This window comes from Diorhabda carinulata, chromosome 7, assembly GCF_026250575.1.
Source record: "Diorhabda carinulata isolate Delta chromosome 7, icDioCari1.1, whole genome shotgun sequence".
In the NCBI taxonomy this organism is placed as follows: domain Eukaryota; kingdom Metazoa; phylum Arthropoda; class Insecta; order Coleoptera; family Chrysomelidae; genus Diorhabda; species Diorhabda carinulata.
The window spans coordinates 13,386,046-13,405,960 of NC_079466.1; the positions used below are offsets into that span (position 1 = coordinate 13,386,046).

Sequence of the window (19,915 nt, forward strand, 5' to 3'; positions counted from 1 at the left end):
GCAACAGTAGTACTATCGACGTACCAAGAAGTCTATTCTCTATTTTGATTATTATTTTCACCAAAAAAATCTCTATTGTTCCTCAAATAACCAAAAGCTAATGATTTCATTTTGGAAAAGTACTGCAATGTGAAAAAAAATTTGTATATCGAGTTGTACTTTGAAAAACAATCATTTACTACAAAAAATTAATGATACAAGTATTCAAATAACACGTCATTCAATAACTGCGAAAAAAAAACATTTTTTGCCAAAAATCGATTTTATTCATCAATGTCTTTTGTGTTGTTGTCTTTTGCTTCGAAAAAGGCTTTAGTTTCAGCAATTGCTTCTTAATTTGAGCCGATTTTCTTATCGGCGAGCTTTCTTTTGAGATCAGCGAATAACCAGTAGTCACTGGGTGCCAGATCTGCACTATACGGTGGATTAGAAAGCAACTCGTTGCCATCGAGTTGTGAATCGGTGCATCATCTTGGTGGAAACAGTGTTTTTTTCTCATAATACTGAAGCCATAACCTTCCCAGCTGGCTGTTGTGCCTTTGGGCGTTTAGAACCTGGTTCACCGGCGGCAGTCCACTCAGATGATGATCTTTTTGACTCCGAGTCAAGTGATGGATCCATTGCCACATTGCAAAAGTTGCAATAAGTTCACGTAATACTCGCCGCTTATAGTTTTTCTTTTTCCAAGATAGTTGAAGAAAAAAACGACGCTATGACCTTGCTTTCAGATGAAATGGCCTTTGCCTTCTTTGGAGCCGGTTCCCCCTTTTCAATCCATTGTTTTGATTGTTTTGTTTCGAATGTGAGGTGATGAACCCACGTTCCATTCATAGTTATGTTTTTGTTCCATTGTGAGCAAACGCGGCACCCATATTGCGCACAGCTTTCTCATGTTCAAATTTTCAGTTAATTTGCGATGTATCGCACTTTTTGAAATGTCTAGTATATCTGCTAGCTCGCGCACCATCATTCAGTGCCATTTTTGTGGATTTTCTTCAACTTTTCTAGAGTCGTCCACCTCATTTGGTCGACCACCGCGATGCTGGTCATCGCAGGTCGTACGGTCTCGACTAAACTTTGCTACCCAATATTTTACTGTAGATAACGAAGGATCAGTCTCAACTAGAGTAGAATCTAGTTCAAAATTTAATTACTTTTATAAATATCTAATAAAAAAACTATACTTCGACTACTATTTTTACTAAAAAGTCTTTATACCTCACCGATAAACAAAAACTCCTGACTTAATTTTGGGTAATGTAAAATTAAAGAAAAAAAAAATGTGAGATTATATAATTTTTTTCAGTTTTCCTCATACCGCAAAGGTATATTTTGGGAATTATGGGATTTTTGGCTGTAGTGAATGCCTATTCATTAAGAGTATCATTAAATATAGCCATAACGGAAATGGTAGTACCGGGAACGTCAAGTTACTACGATGAAGATTCTTGTCCATCAGAAAACGCAAATAAAACACATAATTCCGTAACGGTAAGTTTATATTAAATATAATTATAAAAAAATACTATTCAAAATATGATTTTAACCATTTTTAACGCAAACATAATTTCTTTTCAATAAATTTCATACTTTTTAAGAGAAATCAACTACGCCGAAGGTTAGAAAGAAATTTATGTTAATTTGATAATTACACGTTTTAAACTGCATTTTTTTCTTTCAGTTTTTAATTATACTTATATTGTGTTATCGTTTTGCAAGGTTTTCTAAGTTTCTTTTTGATTGACAATAACAGATGACCCAATTCAATATAATTATTGATATAATTAGCAGTTGCGGAAATTTTTGTTTATAATTAACTTATATCAAAATTATACATTTTATCTAACGTAATTGTTTTGTACTAAAATTCTCGCAATATTGTTTTTAATTAATAACGGCCACGGCATACTCACTGAACTATCTAATAATTGCATGCAAAATGTTTCTAAATCCTTCATTAACATTTTTAATTTAATCAATATTTTACGTGCACACTGTATATAAATATAAAATATTTCAAACGTCAACGTCTTTTAGAAGTCATTAATAAACGGAAACCATAGAGGTTCAACATATGAACTATACTTGAAATTAGATGTTCTGTGTCATTTAAATGACTACTCTCTATTATTCCTAACCATAGAAATATTATCTCTATTTATAATTGAGTTTATTATAATGTCAATGTCATATGTCAACTTCGAGTTCATTCAAAAGTTATAAAATATTCTTTAAGAAGTGTTTCAACATTTTATTCTTCTGTTTTTATGATCAAAATGACAAAAATTGGTTAATTTTAATAAGAATAAACTAGAACTGTTCAATATATAGGGAAATGTTTCGTATTTTGAAGTTATAGTTTGTTTTGTTCTACGATTTGTATATACACAAAATTTTAAGCGTCTATAGGAGCAAAATGACTTTTTTTAATAACTAAGGTGAGTTTTCATATTTTTAACAGTTTTATTTATGGAAAAGCTTTTTTTACTATAAGTACAATTGTGTTTACAACAAAAATGAGGATCAATGTCAGACGTTATCAAAAAGCAATTCAACAATATAAGAAAGCAAATAAGAAGGAATAATTTCCATTCTAATAGGAGGTTATTGACTTTAGATTTACTAGAGGAAAATTACGAAAACTTAAATGAAGTAGTTGATTGATAAATTCCATTTGTACTATTGAAAAAATAAGACTTTTTTTATATGTTTCTATCGAAAGAAATAAGAACAAAACAATTAGAAGACTTAGTGACGAACATAACCTAGAAATGCGACATTTTAGAACATTTGAAGATCATTCAAAGTTGTCGTTTGACGTCGACATCTGTTTGCGTTTATAACGTAATTTTGACGTATGACGTTAGATTTTAGACTTGCTTCCAATAAAAAACATTTTTCGTTATTTTCGTCCGCACGTCAATCGATAGACAAACGTCACCCGCAATCGGCAAGTCAAGTTTGTGAATCGGCCTTTATTGAACATTTCTTGTTAGTTAATTTGAATTGATTAGACTTGATGAGCAAAATTTTTGTATCAAATTCTTTGGTAGAATTTTCTCTTTTGACTTATATCTAATTCTTGATGGCAAATTTTAAGATAAAACTCAACTTCTTAACGACTTTGATTAATTTATTTCGCCAATCATTCAAGCATATATTTCAAGTTCTCCTAATGTATATACAAGGTGTCTCAAAAGAAAATTCAAATTATAAAAACATAAAAATAACATCATCCAAATTTAAACCATTACGAACCGAAATTGCCTCGGCATGTATTCTCCATGATAGCTGCCATTCCGTGATGGATATTTTCTTTTAATTGTGCCAGGAAAGTGAACTTTAGATTGGACATAACCCAAAAGGAATAAGTCTATAGGATTAAATCCGGACTGCTTCGAAGCCAATTTATGTCACCTTTGGAGATCAATTTGCCATAAAAAACTATCCTATTCTAATCTACTTTGCGTATGGGTCTTTGGTTATAAGTTTTACAGCTCAGGCACGAAGTAGTTTTCCAAAATCTGCACATAACGCTCCGAATTCACCGTAACTCATCTTCTGTAGCTACAATTCCTCGCGCTGACATCGCAGCCCATGTGGTCACTTTAAATAAATCTGGGGGTTTCTGGTGTTTGTATTTTGGCTTGGTTGCAATCCACTAGCGGCTGTTTTGCTTGTTGACGTGTCCTTTGAAATAAAAATAAGCTTCATCCGAAAACAAGATGTTGGTAAACGTTGGAAAGCGTTCAATCATCTGGTTTACGAAAATTAAGCCTCCGACCAGCATCATGAGGCTTCAATTCTTACACTAACTCAATTTTGTAAAGGTGCAGCTCCAAATCTTTGTGTAAAACGCGAAATAATTATGAGTAGGCACGGCAATTCGAGCTCGTCACGAACAAACCAAATTTACGTTTTCGAAGATCTTCGTCGCCCGGATTTCGGTTTATCCAGTGTTGATCCGGTGTCTTCGAACTTCTCGACTCATTTTCCAATCAGTCGGGTGCTTGACGCATCATTTAAGTGACGTAGAGAAACGTTCCATAGCGACTAACCTCGCAAAGGCGAACTTTCTTTCGAAACACCTTTCATTGAATAAAATATCTGAAGTGTGACAGAAGTTCTGTTTAGCATCTCATTTTCAGTTTATTACAGAACACAGCGATCCTCTACGATTGGGACGAAACTACCAAAGGACTCATTCTGAGTTCGTTCTTTTGGGGATATGTACTAACACACATACCCGGTGGTGTGCTAGCTGAAAAATTCGGTGGAAAGTATTCTTTGGGTTTGGGAATACTTTCCACGGCGGTGTTCACCCTCATAACGCCATGGGTCATCATATCGACAAATGGAAACTGGAAAGTTTTGGTGGCTTTAAGAGTCATTATGGGATTAGGAGAGGTAATTATGTGCAATTGAGATATTTCAGACTTTGTTCTTTTTACTATGTACTGTTGAAGCAACGAATTGGTTCATTTTGAGTGTCACGCATTAGAAATTACAACGTTTGGTCCTTCGAGTCGGATATGAATCAGTAAAGGCTGGAAGGACCGGACTTTGCTCAATAATATAGATTTTCATCATCATGATTGATTTGCTAGTGTTTATTAATCTTTTGAAGGGAACTACTTATCCGGCCCTAAATGCATTACTAGCTAAATGGGTACCGCTTCATGAAAGGGCGAAAATTGGTACTTTGGTTTATGCCGGGAGTCAAATTGGTAAATATTTTATGTAATTTACAATTTTTGCAGTTTTAATCTTCAAATTAGTTTAGATAAAGGTCACTATGAATAAAATTTTTATATTTTTCCCTCGAAGTATCATCTTTTAAAATGACACCTGTAAAATTTTGGACTCATTTCCTCCGATAGTATAGTTCCAATCGACGAGCGTTGATTGAGCATTAGAAAAAATACTTTTAAGCTATGGTTTGGTTTGAAAAGTATTAGATAGACTCTTTATCTTGAAAAATGAACAGTCATTGACTGATATGAGGAATTTAATGATTCTAAACAAAAAAAATCCCAAAAATTTCGATGAAAAACTGTAAAATAGAATTAAGAAAGTTAGTACACATCAAGGAAATGTCATATGTCACTGATTACACCCTTTTAACTCAGAATTTGGGTTTGAAAAAAATGTTTCCCAAATGAGTGGCATATTTTCTTAAAAAATATTACTTTTACTGTACATTATTCGACTGACGAAGAAAATGACAAAGAAACGTGAAGAAGAAAAAAATTGTCTACCATCGTATAAAAAATTGTTACAATTCAATTAAAGTGAACTCAACTTGTTTCTGTACCCACCATATTGTCCATATCCAGATCTTAGCGACTCCTGGTTGGTTTTAGACCTGAAAAGTGGTCCAAGAAGAGGACTAAAAAATGAGGGAATAATCTCTGTTATAGAATCACGTTTCCCGAAAGAATCTATGTGAATGACGCAAAGTTAGTTAAAAAAAACTTTTAATACACTATCTTTGAGACTTATCGATGGTTTTCATGAACTCTAAATGCTTCTGTACTCCCCATATCGTTCAGATTTAACTCCCAGCGACTACTGGTTGCTCTTAGAAGCAAAAGATGTTTGAAGAAGAAATATAACACTCCCTCTGCGACTTATAAATAGTTCCCATTAACTCAAAATGGTTCTGTACCCACCATATCGTCCAGATATAGCTCCCAGCGACTACTGGTGGCTTTTAAACCTGAAAAAAAGAGTTCCAAGAAAAGAAATAACAAATGAGGGAATAATCCCTGAAACAGAACCATGTTTTCTGAAGGAAACTATGTCGATGAATCAAATGTAGTTGAAAAAACTTTTATGTACCAGCTTAGGGACCAGGAGATGGTTTTCTTCAACTTTAATCACTTCTGTATCCACCATATCGTCCATATTTCGCTCCCAGCGACTGCTGATTGCTTTTAGACCTGAAAAAGTGTTTCAAGGAAAGGAATAACAACTGAGGGAGTAATCCCTGACATAGAATCATGTTTTTCGAAGGAAATTATGTTGGTGAATCAAATTGAGTTGATAAAACTATTGGTACATTATCTCAGGGACTTATTGAAACTTTTTATGATTCTAATTGCTTCTGTATTTATCATATCGTCCAGATCCACAGGAAGTTATTGCTGATAAAGAAGCTTATTTACTGAAGAAAAATTATCTTGATGAATCTACTTATCTATTGATGTATCAAATTAGTTACATCATTTTCTGTGATATTTTCACGTCTTAGACTGTACATTGAATCAATTTCAGGTACGATTGTGAGTAACAGTATAAGTGGGGCTCTAATAAACGCAACGAAAAATTGGGCATCAGTTTTTTATGTATTCGGAGCCGCAGGTGTTTTGTGGTTTATAATTTGGCAATTAATCTGCTATTCGGAACCCGAAGGTCATCCTTTTATCAGCGACGAAGAAAAAGCGTATCTCAAGAAGTCGTTAGGTAAGTAAATATCGGAAATTTCTACTTACATGTTTTACATTTTGTTGTTGTTTATTCATTGTACAATTTACACTAGATTTTCACTTATTTTATTTTGATTTTATTATAAAAAAACTAACTGGAATGAGTCATATCGAATTTTCACTAAATTCGTTTCATTACACGTTTAAATATGCATAAAATTCAAAATATTCTCATTTTTTTATGTAAATATACATTCTAGTTCAGCGGGCCAACTAACCTCACTATACGTCAAAACAAACTATAAGTCAAATATTCGTCTTATTTCAACGTATGTCTCCATTCTCATGAGTATTCAGCCAGGTTGTATCAATTAATATAAGAAAGTGGCTCAATTGTATTTGAAACCGAGGTATTATCAATATGCCTTTCTCGTTATGATTATTAAGTCAGGTTTTGAATATTGACATTAAAGAGTAAGGTTATTATAATTATGCCTTTCATTAGTGCTATATAGCCAGTTGTTTGTACAAACAATTATCGCTAGTATTCAGCCAAGTTTTAACTATAAACAAACACATTATTAGGAGACCTGCATCGTTACGAGTATTCAACCAGGTTTTAGTATTAGTCTTCTTTGTCATCAGTATTCAGCTAGGTTTCTATCATAATATGAAAGACTAGACTTATATTTATTCCAAAGAGACATATTAGTAAGATGTCTTCGTTGTTATGAGTATTCAGCCAGTAAATATAACAATTTCGTTAATTCTATCAAACAGAGAGCATTAATGAAAGGCCTCTTTCATTACGAGTATATAGCCACCTTTTTATCATAAATATAAAAGAGTAGCGTTGTTTTTATTCAAAAGAGACGCATTAGTAGAAGGCCTCCTTCATCATGGGTTTCAATTCATAATGAAGTAATTTCTGTTAAACAGAGACACATACTTGAAAGGCCTTTGTTATTACGAGTATTTAGCCAGCTTTTTATTATATATTATGAGAAGACCTTCACCCCCCCGAATATTTAGCATTCTTTATCTTAATTTATAAATTATAATTGTATAAATGTAACATTTTAGAAAATGTATCCGAGGAAAAAAGACAAATCCCGTGGAGGGAGATATTGACATCGGCGCCGCTGTGGGCTCTAGTCGCAGCCCAGATCGGTCACGATTGGGGTTTTTTCACCATGGTAACGGATCTACCGACATACATGAGCGACGTTTTGAAATTTAACGTCAAAGAGAACGGAATATGGACGTCGCTACCATACGCCGTCATGTGGTTGGTATCCATGGGATCCGGATGGCTCTGCGATTGGTTAGTTTCTTCGGGTTGTCTCGGTATAACTTTCGCTAGGAAATTATTTACCACAATAGGTAAAATCACATTTAACTTATAACCATATATGTATAACGAATATTAAAAAAAACAATTATTTGTAGCTTCTTTGGGACCGGCGATTTTTATTATGATAGCATCTTATTCGGGATGCGATCGATATTTAACCGTAGCTATGTTCACCATAGCTATGGGTTTTATGGGTCCGTTTTATTGCGGAATGAAAGTGAACGCATTAGATTTGGCGCCTAATTATGCGGGTACATTGATGGCTATAGTGAACGGTATAGGAGCAATTACTGGAATTATAGCGCCCTATTTAGCCGGCGCGCTTACAGAAGACGTAAGTTTTCGTTTAACACCGTATATTTTTCCAGCAAAGTTTCTTCAATAACACAAATTGGCTGATTTTACGTGAGTTTTGTTCGCGGGTTACAATTCGAACCTATTCTGAACTCGATACTCGAACGAACGCGCCATCGATAAAAATCTCTTAGATTTACTAGAAGGATTCGTTATGTCCAGCTGAACGCACCTCAATTTTGAAAATGCGCGTGCGGTCAGTTTTTGAATGAATTCGGATTGTTCGCAAATTACAATTAGAATCGGGTTTGAGCTCGAAATGTTAAACAAACGCGCGCCATTGATAAAAAGCTATTACATCTAATAGAAGTATTCGTTGTGACAAACAAAACGCACCGTAGTTTTACAAGTGCGTATTCGATTAGTTCGAATTGTTCACTAATTACAATTAGATCGATACTTAAACAAACGCGCCATCAATAAAAACTTTTGTTGGTTTACACCTACTAGAACAGAATCGTTATGTCTAACTAAACGCACCTCAATTTTGAAAGCGCTCGCGATCAGTTCGAATTTTTCGCAAATTAGAATTAGTTCTATACTTGAACGAACGCGCCATCAATAAAAACTTTTTTTTCGTTGACACTTAGTAGAACAGAATCATTATGTTTAACTGAACGCTCCGCAATTTTGAAAGCGCTCGCGATCAGTTCGGTATTGTACGCGCGAACAAACTTATGTTTTTGTATAATAATTAAACGCTATTTAAACATATTTTTTATCTGTTTCTAGCATACGTTAAAACAATGGCGTACGGTGTTTTGGATAACGTTCGCCATATTCAACGTAACCAACATCATTTATTGTCTGTTCGGTAGTGCAGAAGAACAACGTTGGAACGATCCGTCTCAACTGAAAGAACAAAAACTCGATACGAATTACGGTAGCGTAAACGCTCAGGGAAAATTCGCTAAAAAAGAAATAGAAAATTCCGTCGTTTGACGTTAGATAAAAATGTTTGTACAAGTAATGTACAAGTTTCGAAGGAAAAAATTAATTAACGAGTATTTTTTTTCTGATATTTTAAAGCCTGTGATAATTCTATGGTTTCTTTTTAAAGCTGAACTGAATGGAAAATGCCGATGAAATGTCATAAGTGATTAAAAACTTTTGTATATTAGGGCAGTTTCGATTTAACTATCAATGTATACTGGACACACTGTTTACACTACTACTACACGAACACTCGCAACTACACGCGTTTCGATAACCAAATTATCATTTTCAGAGACTTAGTTTACCTTCGGTCTCTGAAGACGACAACTTGGTTATCGAAACGCGCGTCAGACAGTGTAATTGTGTTTCTACTCGGTAGTTTCTAAATAAAAAATGTTTTCCAGCTATAAATTCACCCTCAGAAAACAATTTCAACTTCATTGTATTATATATCATATTAATTTTGTTAATTATTGAAAGAATTTGTAAATATTTTATTTATGTTGATTATTAAAAGTAAATTTTAAGTAAATACTTTGTTTTTTTTATTTCCCGAATATAAAACGTCTGGTCTATACTGTCAAAAGTTAACGTTGACATTCAACTTCAAGTACTGCGTTCGTTTATGTAGATCTATACTGTTCGCTATCGTTCGGCAATCCACTTTATTCCGATCTCACTGCTCGGTTCCCGTTCGGTTGTATCAATTTTTGAACACTCGAGTTAAGATCTCTTTACAGCGAATTTTGAAAGTTTACAGAAACAACGGCAATGCTTAAATAACCAGAATAATAATAAAATATTCTGTGCATGCCCGTTACGGATTTGTACGTCTACACTGAAAAAAATTTGACGTTATCATTCAAATTCAAAAAAGAGTACCGTTACCTTAACCTCTATAAACAATAACATAATATGGATTGCAAATGTCAGGTTCGAACATAATGCAGTCTCAGCGATTTCTATGACGGATTTGTCAAAACTGTAGTGAAGAATACACGAACATTGTATATGGTAGAGTGTAACCTATGTAACAAAGTGTAATTACACTCACTGCGTCGTTTTATAAAATCACTTCAGTGTAGCACTCGGATCGAAAAATAAACCATTAACTTTATTTTGATTGATCCACGTATAAAATCTATAGAATAGTAGGTCTGTGATTATGACACAAAACTGACATTTATACTAAACACAAAACAGTTGGAGAAAACCTTATAAATGAATTATTCAAAACTCTTTAATTTATTGATAATTATTTCAATTATTAATGATAATTGTTATTAGAATTTTATTAAACGCTCAATCTATATAAATTAATATAAAACTTATCTGCTCTTAATTCTACAATTATAGTTCTATGATCTATTTTAACTCTCTGTCAAAGTGTCAATAATATAACCTCAATTTTTCATGTTCAAGTAATATTTAACTGATGAAATATTTTCATATGTGTGATTGATATTCTACTTCACCAATTTTTTGTGTAAAATATATAATGAACAAATCGTTATGTTCCGTATTACTAAAATTTAGATATTTTTGTACGGTAACAAAACAAACAAAATTAATTGAAACAGAGAAAAGGTTAATACCTATTGAAAAAACTAAATCAAAAATTGACTTGACTAAGTTACCCCCCAAAACTACAATTGATGCAGCAACTGTAGCTTTACTAGAACGACTCTCCCTAGTAGCTTGTGAAAGTAAAAAAGCAGTTGAAACTCTTGAAGCAAAGTTAAAGTTCGCGGATCAAATATTACAAGTAAATACTACTAACGTAGAACCTTTGATCACTCCTTTGGAAGACTTGTAAGTATATATTAACTATATGTTAACTATATATTCAATATCAATATAATGATATTAATTTATTAGACCTTTTTATATGTTATTATTGTTATATAATCTTGATATTAGGTTTCTTCTGATGAAAAGTGTTTTTTAAAACTAATTTTCGATTAGTAGAGACCTAAAATTGATATAATTCAGCAACAAAAACGTATGTTTTAGTCCTTTGAGACTGAGAGAGGATATTGTTACTGAAGGAAACTATAGGGATGATATTCTAAAAAATGCTTCACTAGTTGAAGATGAATACTTTGTAACACCTCCTGGTAATATACCTCTAGAATCCAGAAAAGATTTATTACATGATGGGTCACCAAAAGACTTTAAAAACGATTCTGGATCTAGCAGCTAGTAGTGGCTTTTTAATAAAATCTCTACTTCCTAAATATAACATCGATCAATATAAAATAGGACCTGTAGGATTATTCCTGTGTCAAAATATAAATCTGGAATGGTTTTATAATTCTGTAATTAACAAAGAAATAACAGTTTGCATGAATCGGGGAGATATTAATGATACTTTTGATTTTACTAAACGATTATGTTCTGAAAAATTACCTTTCGGTATAACATCTTCTCAAAAACAAATGAAATCTTACAATTCAGAAGAAATAGTCAGTTACTACAAAAAGGCTTCTGCTGGTGAAATATTTAATTTAGAAGATATTCTAAGGCACGAAGATGATGTTTTCCTAAAATTCATAATTTTCGTCAATCCCACTGACTCCACAAGGTTATTTCACCACTGGCAGAAGCAAAGGAGAATATGGTTTAGAAAGGTGAGTAATTTTTACCTCAACTTCTTTCTCTGATCGTCGAATTTATATATATTTTCAACAATTGAAAGTAAATTACCATTTCTAGTGATTTGATATAAGTTTTCAGCTGCTCCAGGGAAATACTCATTAACAGATATAAAAAATGATGAAAATACTATACAGACTGTAGATATTTTAGCAAACTATCCATGGGGTTCGCAACTTTTAGAAACGCTTACTCTCAATAGATGTGATTCAAATTTTACTAATCAGCAATTACAAGTAAGTCAAATTCATTGAGATACATAAAAAAAAGTTAAATAAGGTGTTTCAAGATCTGGGGCTTCATTTAATAGCAAAAATAAGCTTAAACTTTTGAGCTAAAATAATTTGTACCAAAATAGTTGACCGTTTAATTAGCCTTAATAGTTTGTATAAGGGTCCTAAATCAAAGGAGTATTATTTATAAAATTATCTGAAAATTCAATATAAAAGCTAAATATTTTTTTGTTATTTGAAAAATAGAAGTGAATCATGTTGCCAAAATAAAAATTAACTTTTACTAACTCTGAAACTGACATAATGTTGTGGAAAAATAATTTTCAAGTGGTAATTTGAATTACTTATAAAATTATCTAACATTTAATTAAAAAGTTATCAAAACGCGACAAATTTAATTTTAAAAACATTAAATAAATATTTTTCCACCTGATTGTTCATTTTTTTTTGAATGGTATTTGCTACATTTACAACGTTCTCTTCAGTTTAAGGAACGAAAATTTATCACTGCTCATACAATCACCAGTCAAGTTAATCTACCAATTTTATTTTTAAATACATTGTGTGACGCTTATCAAGAGCAAACTTATCAAGACAAAAGTAGATCATTATTTCTATTTCATAGGAAACTAGCCCCGTACAAAATCAGTTTCGCAATATCTGGTACTAGTAAGTGTATAAATGAATAGATATTAACAGAAAAAAAGTGAATTGGCGTTTATTTTTGCTGTAGATCAAACTGCAATAAAAGAATTGGAGGATTTAGCTTTGTATCTGTGTAAACAATTGAGAACAAATCACTTTTCCACTCTATATCTTACGAGTTCTTCAAAAAATACTTTGGAAGCTCAGTATAAACAATATGATTTGTTAGGTATACCGTATACTATATTATTGAATGAAAGAACTTTAAAAGATGGAATTGCTCATTTTCGTTCTAGAGATACTACTTTAAAGGTTAGTTTGTTTATTAAATGAATTGATCTTTTTATTTTTGGATGATTCTTTTTCAGGAACAAGTCCATGTTACAGAAATAGTTAATCACGTCGAGTTGTTATTTAAAAATTATTAAAATGTATGATTCACGGATTGTAGGGCTAGAAATATTTGTTATTTGAATCAATAAATATGTAAAACATAAGATATTTAATTATTTATTAGCCTAAAATCACTGACCTGTTTTCCCAAATGCAGATTCACTAAATATAAATAAAATTTTAGACACTGAACTCTCATTTGATTTGAATATCACTTATTTTAAACTTAAACTAGATTTTTGAAACAATATATTAATTTATTATCAAAATAATTAATAATACTCGAAATAGCGATCGAGTATTAAAATAAAATTACTTAGTTTGAACATTTATAGACTTTTCAAAAATATGTCCTGTATTTGATTTTTCTATGTTGACAGATAAATTTGTTCCAAGATCGTGTCCTAATGAGTACAAAAATAAACGATCACAATAGACTATACAAATAAACCACAGAAACAATTTAATATATGTGTATACGAACGTACCTTACTTATCTAACTATCAATTTAATATTCACAAATAAACGCACCGTACATATACAAACTATAAAACTCATTGAGTGCAGGTATAAACGAGCGCACCTTACTTTTTTACCCATCAATGCAATGTGTGTAGAGAAATATACATACAATAAATTGAAAGAATCACTTGTCAGAGATATCTATACCGTAACTTTCTTTGTATCTCAATCTTTTTTGTAGTACGAATTTTATTAACAGCACAACGTAGTATTATCATGTTTATGGAAAGCACATATAAACGAGCGCACCTCGCCTTCTCACCTATCAATACCATATTTAAGTATAACTTACAGGATTATCGAGTACACATATAAACGAACGCACCCTACTTTTTATCTTCAAATATAATAGTTATTGATAAATTGCAGTATTAGTTGAATTGATTGTAAAACGTTGACAAAAATTTTAAATATTGTTCAATCCAATGAATACGTATTTGTTACGTTTTTTCTATTTAATTATAATAATATACTTTCGACTTTGAACTTTGACATTTGCTCGTTCTGTCAAGTGACGAACGCAACAATGCCATGCTATCGAAATTTCAGCACAGCACATTCAAATGAAATTAATACATTAATAATGTTTCTTTTAAAGGGGCTTCTTATTCGATTTTATGGATTTATTATTATCTATTTGATATATCCGATTCACAATATGTATTCATATTACTATTTTATTCTTCCATATTTAAACACCCATGATCATTATTTATATCACTGTACGTTCTGATCGGCAACACTGTATAAGCTGAATTTTTATTTGTAACTTGAAAATTTTCATTTATATGAAGTTGTTTTAGTTTGGAATAGTTATTTAGTTTTATTTGTTATTTTTTATAATAAAAAAATGATTAATACAGGGTAAGTCGATGGATATTTTGTTTTAATTATGTCATTAACGATTTGTTCATACTACTAACTGTTCAAATACTAAATTGAAAAATATAATTATCAGATGATTATTTTGTATTATTTAAATGACGTTCAAAGTCCTAAATATGTATAACGGACCAGTATCCATCATTAATAATAAAATATAATGTTTACCATTATATACACATTCAAATCCAATGTTGATTTTACAATTTTTGTGTAACCTACTTAATTTTTTGCAAATGTAATTTGTGTTATATATAATGAAACTAGTTATTATTTTCAAATGAATTGTCGAAAGATAAATAGAATGATTACTGAAAATATCAAAATTTTGAAATTCTGTATTGTTTTAATATGTTAGAAAACTTGCTGGTCGCACAGTATTAGTCACTGGAGGAAGTAGAGGTATAGGGAAAGCGATAGCTCTTAAATTAGCTAAAGATGGTGCTAACATAGTCGTCGCTGCTAAAACTGCAGAACCCCATCCAAAATTACCCGGAACCATATATACAGCTTGTGAAGAAAGTAAGTTTCTAATATTCATTTTTTTTAAATTTTATTTTATCTTAAATTTTTTTATTTCACCCAAATTGCTGTTTATGTTTCATTGATTTAAATTGTTTTTGATAGCAACGTGCTTAATGGAAGTTATTTATTTATGGTACAGAAAATAAGTGATTAGTGTTTATTTAGATAAAGTTATACATGAATAAAGATAAGAACTGATTAATTTCGGGGTCAACAGTAACATAACAAGGATTTTATCTGTTTTATTTTGTTTTTAAAGACAACTTATCTGTTTATTGAACCTGTTGTACTTTATTTTGAGAATTTTTAATTTTGCAGACATCAAATTCTAAACAATTAAAACTTTTTGGAATAATAACGCCCCTTATGAGTCGTAACTCCACACTGCACTTCATTTTAACAGAATTCTTTCATCTACCTCTGTATATACTTTTTGTTTCCATTTTTTCCTATAGTACTGTAAATAATTTTTACTTCTCAGATTTTTTTTTATGTTTTTCGTGATAAATTATCCTGTTTTCAGGTCTCTTGATAAAAAATTTGTTTCTTAATACAGGTAAAAATTGACGTTTCGACCTCTTTTTGTTTTTTTTTAAACTGATTTTATACCAAAACAGATACTAAATCAAAACTATTTATCATCAAAAACTGTAAATAATTATTAAAAAAGGTAGCTGCTTGTACAGTTTCCACGTACATATCTAAATTTCAAACATTCAAACAGCTGACAGGCGCGTTTATTTGATACACTTCTCAACATTTGACAAGTGACAAATAGGTGATTCCTAGAATGCCACATTTTAAATTCTACACACATAGAGTTTTGTTGTCAAGTCAATCTAGAATCGATTCTGAATTAGTTAGTAATCAATTTAGAATCGTTCTAATCGATAACTAACTCATTCTGGATGATGATTTATCGACTGCATATATGTAATATTTCTACTACTCCACGTTCAATGTTGTTCGGAAACTTATCGAGTTAATTTGTCTATGGTTTTTTGAATTATTTCCATTAAATAGCTGTCTACTTTTAATTCTCATCAGCAGCCACATTGGTAGGTCACTGTTTGCCGTTTTTGTACTTTTCGGCATTACAGCATGAAATTAGCTTATTTGAATTGAAGTTTTATGCAAAGTCGTTGTGAAGGGATAAATCTTTGATAACAATTATTTTACATGGATAATATATTATACAACTAAAAAAATATCGGGAAAGAAATAACGCTTCAAAAGTAATAAAAATCGAAAACTCTTGTAGATCACGTTTAAATTTGAAATTTCCACCGAAAATTGAACGTGACGTTCGGAAATTGTGATTCAAATAAGGTGATCTAACTGAACCCGGGTTATAGGTTCCGAAAAGTTCAGAACTGCTCAACCATCGAAATACAATTTTGAAAGTATCTATGCCATCGATTTCTAAACTGATTCGGAATCATATCCATGAAAAAAGTTATTTCTATGTTTATAATAGTAACAAATGAACTACATTTATACTTTATTCTCGCGTCATTTGAACTACTACATATTTGATATATTTATCTGTTTACAATTTTACAAAGGTTTGTTTTTCGTTTTTTCCGCTCACTAACAATTTCTAAACAATAACAATCCATTATTATATAGGATTTATGAATAGGACGTTTTGTTTTTATTGTGATGTGGTTTTTACATAAACATTAGAAAGTGAATAATCGTTTTAGTTGAAAAAGCTGGTGGGAAAGGTTTAGCATGTATAGTAGACGTAAGGGACGAAAACACCGTTAAAAAAGCGGTGCAAGAAGCTGTAGAAAAATTTGGAGGAATAGATATACTTATAAATAATGCTTCCGCTATATCTTTAACCGGAACTGCCGAGACTGAGATGAAAAGATACGATCTAATGCATAATATAAATACCAGAGGAACATTTTTAGTGTAAGATTGAACAAATTATTTAATTTAAAACGATACATTTATTTGCAGATTATAATATGATCTGTTTTTGTAACTATCAAAAGTTAGCTTTAATTCTAATGTTATAAATTGTTCTGTTTCTTCACAAAGGCATATATCTGGTGAATATGGTGGTTTTTTCAAATCCCTTTTATAATTAAATCATTTTACAGAACCAAAGAATGTCTTCCTTACTTGAAAAAAAGTAGTCATGGTCATGTTTTGAATATTTCGCCTCCTCTCAATATGAAACCGATTTGGTTTAAGAACCATGTGGCATACACGATGGCCAAATATGGTATGTCGATGTGCGTATTAGGGATGCACGAAGAATTCAAACCTTTTAATATCGCCGTAAACGCCTTGTGGCCCAGAACAGGTAAAAAAAAGATGTTTTTTTAATTTCTTATTTCTTAGACCTTTTGATATATTAATGCATCTAAGTGTTTTGATTTTAGGTCTCTTCTGTTTTAAAATTAGTTTTTTTATAATTTTCAAAAGAAAGATAAATTTTGACGTCAAAATTTATCAAACAAGAACATTTGCATTAAAATTATGCATTAAATGCATTAAAAAATGTTTTTATATGATTTTATCACAATATTATTCATACATTCGTGTATATGAGGGGATTTTTGTATTTCCAGCTATCGATACTGCTGCAATGCAAATGCTGGGAGGTAAAGAGTCAGCAAACGTATCAAGAAAACCTGATATAATGGCAGACGCAGCTTATAATATATTAATAAAGGATCCGAAGACTTTTACTGGAAATTTCTGTATCGATGAGGATGTTTTGAAGCAAGCCGGTGTGACGGATCAAGAATTGATACAATACGCTTGCAATCCTGATAACGTGGCAAATTTAATGGACGATTTCTTCCTAGATCCTAAAGAAAAGGTCTCGGGTGACAAGGTATTGGAATTAAATTTCTTGATTTCCTATGTTTATATGGAATTTACAGGCTAGTTCCGGTGCTGCTGCCGCTCCCCAAGGACAAATCGCCTCCTTGTTTAAAAAGATTGAAAGTTCGATATCGCCGCAAACCGTCCAAAAAGTACAAGCTGTATATGTCTTCAATGTTACTGGGGAAGAAGCTGGTTTGTGGTGAGTTTATGCATTTATGTATATATTTACACTGACAATACGAAAAGATACACGTAAATTACTTAATTGTTAAACTAACTTGTTCTATGACCTAAGAGTTCTTCTGAAAGCTGACATTTGTCACAATTTTGACATTCACTAGTGTTACCAACTTGCTTCATAATGTCACGCTCTGTCGAGGTTTTATCCATGGGGGCTCTTCTGACAGCTGTCATTTTTCAAAATAAAGTCAACGAGTAATGTTACCAATCTGTTTTATGACCTCACACTTCGTTGATTCTGCCGGTAGTTGTCATTTTCCAACAAAAACTCTTCCAGAAATGATTTACTTTGTTATGAAATAATGTAGTGTTACCAACTTGCTTCGTGACGTAATACACTGTTGAGATTTATTCATAAGGGTAATTTTGACAGCTGTCATTTATAAAAATTTTGGCAACCACTAGTGTTACCAATGTGTTTTATAACGTTATATCCTTTCGAGGTTCTATCCAACTGGCAACTATCATTTTTCAAAATAAAGACATCGAGAAATGTCTCTAATTTGTTTTATGACGTCACACTTTGTTGATCCTTCCGAAAGTTGTCATTTTTTAACAAAAAACCCTTTTAGAAACGATATAATTAAGTATTACCAACTTGCTTCGTGACGTTATGACTGTTGGGATTTATTCAGAAAGGTTATTTTGAAGCTGTCATTGTCAATTATCAATTTTGTCAACCACTAGTGTTACCACCTTGCTTTTTAACGTCAAATTCTATATGAGAAAATACGCCTAAACCATTTCATTATGAAACAAACCAATTTATTCGGTGACGTCACACTTTCCCCTATTACGTTTCATGTACAATTTTCTGACAGCTGCCATTTGAAAAATCTTATTCTTTGAAAACTAAAACGTACAAAATCATGAAAACAACATCGTAAAATGACTTCTTTTGGTCAAACTTTAGATTATAGATCGTCGATTTATAGTGATTTTAGACCGGGGTGGTGAGGGGGTAGGGGGGAAGAATCTACTCTGAAGAGGGGATTGCGGAGCCTCCTCCGTTTTTTTAAAATTAGAAGATAAAGTTTGAGGTTATATCGAGTGATGACGTTAGAGTGAATGCCAATTTGATGGAGCTTATTTATTATTAGTAAAAATACAACATTTCTCTAAATAGGTACTTAGATTTGAAAAACGGCGAAGGCTCGTGCGGGTTTGGCGAATATTCTCATAAACCTGATGCAACTTTTACAATGGACAGCAAACAATTCTTCAATATGTTTACCGGTAAAACAAAACCGACAACGGCTTACATGACCGGTAAAATGAAGATCAAAGGAGATTTATCGAAGGCTATCAAATTGGAGGGATTGATGACCAGTTTAAAAGCCAAACTTTGAAGTTGCATTTATTTTACGTTTCCTTTATACGAATTAAAAATTATTTTGTCGGTGAATAAACTTGGTATTGGTATATAATTAAATATAACTTTTATTATTTATTTAAAAACATGTTTAATGATATATTCTAAACGTTTAATGTTGATAAAATCCGCAATTTTATAAATGTTGTACAAGTAAATTCTGTATTCGATTTGTATTTTATTAAAAAAATATATTTTTTCATTGCGTTTCATTTAAATTTCCCTCTACAAGATTTTTTACCACATATAACGTTACACCTCATTAGTTAGTTTTAGATCATAGAACTACAACAACAATAATGTACAAAAGGAACGCGTATTGATGTAGTGAAATTTTATTATTGCTATTGATTAACCTGTTAAAAATATTCCCAATCCAACGATCTGTCAAATATTTTCCAATATGGCGTTTATGGGTAAACAAGATTGTTATCTTGTATAAAAGTGCAGTTATAAAACTTTTTAAAAAGTATTGTGTAATAGTTCAGTAACCGAAGTATAGTTATTAACTTATTTCATCTATTATAA

General features: G+C 31.5%; 4 protein-coding genes across 6 annotated transcripts in view; all 4 read left to right on the plus strand.

The window, feature by feature from the left end:
• Nucleotides 1-9,604, plus strand: part of LOC130896260 (sialin-like) — a 32,830-nt gene extending 23,226 nt beyond the window's left edge. For all 3 annotated transcript variants that reach the window (XM_057804229.1, XM_057804228.1, XM_057804227.1), the window contains exons 2-8: nucleotides 1,307-1,491; nucleotides 4,159-4,407; nucleotides 4,628-4,727; nucleotides 6,277-6,465; nucleotides 7,512-7,811; nucleotides 7,878-8,116; nucleotides 8,869-9,604. In XM_057804229.1, coding sequence (XP_057660212.1) covers nucleotides 1,342-1,491; nucleotides 4,159-4,407; nucleotides 4,628-4,727; nucleotides 6,277-6,465; nucleotides 7,512-7,811; nucleotides 7,878-8,116; nucleotides 8,869-9,078 — 1,437 coding nt within the window. In that variant the 5' untranslated portion in view covers nucleotides 1,307-1,341 and the 3' untranslated portion in view covers nucleotides 9,079-9,604. The remainder of the gene's footprint in view (nucleotides 1-1,306; nucleotides 1,492-4,158; nucleotides 4,408-4,627; nucleotides 4,728-6,276; nucleotides 6,466-7,511; nucleotides 7,812-7,877; nucleotides 8,117-8,868) is intronic.
• An 870-nt stretch (nucleotides 9,605-10,474) lies between these two features.
• LOC130896113 (glutamyl-tRNA(Gln) amidotransferase subunit C, mitochondrial) lies at nucleotides 10,475-11,409 on the plus strand. Its single transcript, XM_057803907.1, has 2 exons — nucleotides 10,475-10,884; nucleotides 11,086-11,409. Exons 1-2 carry the CDS (start codon nucleotides 10,571-10,573, stop codon nucleotides 11,273-11,275), a joined length of 504 nt encoding a protein of 167 aa, XP_057659890.1. The 5' UTR covers nucleotides 10,475-10,570; the 3' UTR covers nucleotides 11,276-11,409.
• On the plus strand, nucleotides 11,226-13,102 carry LOC130896112 (DNA polymerase subunit gamma-2, mitochondrial). Its single transcript, XM_057803906.1, has 5 exons — nucleotides 11,226-11,702; nucleotides 11,802-11,963; nucleotides 12,446-12,629; nucleotides 12,694-12,917; nucleotides 12,974-13,102. Exons 1-5 carry the CDS (start codon nucleotides 11,226-11,228, stop codon nucleotides 13,031-13,033), a joined length of 1,107 nt encoding a protein of 368 aa, XP_057659889.1. The 3' UTR covers nucleotides 13,034-13,102.
• Nucleotides 13,103-14,057: 955 nt separating this feature from the next.
• Nucleotides 14,058-19,587, plus strand: LOC130896319 (hydroxysteroid dehydrogenase-like protein 2). Its single transcript, XM_057804325.1, has 7 exons — nucleotides 14,058-14,385; nucleotides 14,762-14,925; nucleotides 16,635-16,848; nucleotides 17,040-17,245; nucleotides 17,514-17,782; nucleotides 17,832-17,974; nucleotides 19,142-19,587. Exons 1-7 carry the CDS (start codon nucleotides 14,372-14,374, stop codon nucleotides 19,362-19,364), a joined length of 1,233 nt encoding a protein of 410 aa, XP_057660308.1. The 5' UTR covers nucleotides 14,058-14,371; the 3' UTR covers nucleotides 19,365-19,587.
• The last annotated feature ends 328 nt before the right edge of the window (nucleotides 19,588-19,915 follow it).

What these genes read in the sequence shown, in the direction of transcription:
- LOC130896113 (XM_057803907.1), top strand. Translation starts at nt 10,571, where the DNA reads ATGAACAAATCGTTATGTTCCGTATTACTAAAATTTAGATATTTTTGT. An exon ending in ATCACTCCTTTGGAAGACTT is followed by an intron (nt 10,885 to 11,085) that starts GTAAGTATATAT and finishes CGTATGTTTTAG; the next exon opens with TCCTTTGAGACTGAGAGAGG.
- LOC130896112 (XM_057803906.1), top strand. Translation starts at nt 11,226, where the DNA reads ATGATGGGTCACCAAAAGACTTTAAAAACGATTCTGGATCTAGCAGCT. An exon ending in TTTCGCAATATCTGGTACTA is followed by an intron (nt 12,630 to 12,693) that starts GTAAGTGTATAA and finishes TTTTTGCTGTAG; the next exon opens with ATCAAACTGCAATAAAAGAA. An exon ending in CTAGAGATACTACTTTAAAG is followed by an intron (nt 12,918 to 12,973) that starts GTTAGTTTGTTT and finishes ATTCTTTTTCAG; the next exon opens with GAACAAGTCCATGTTACAGA.
- LOC130896319 (XM_057804325.1), top strand. An exon ending in ATATACAGCTTGTGAAGAAA is followed by an intron (nt 14,926 to 16,634) that starts GTAAGTTTCTAA and finishes TAATCGTTTTAG; the next exon opens with TTGAAAAAGCTGGTGGGAAA. An exon ending in GGGGAAGAAGCTGGTTTGTG is followed by an intron (nt 17,975 to 19,141) that starts GTGAGTTTATGC and finishes TTCTCTAAATAG; the next exon opens with GTACTTAGATTTGAAAAACG.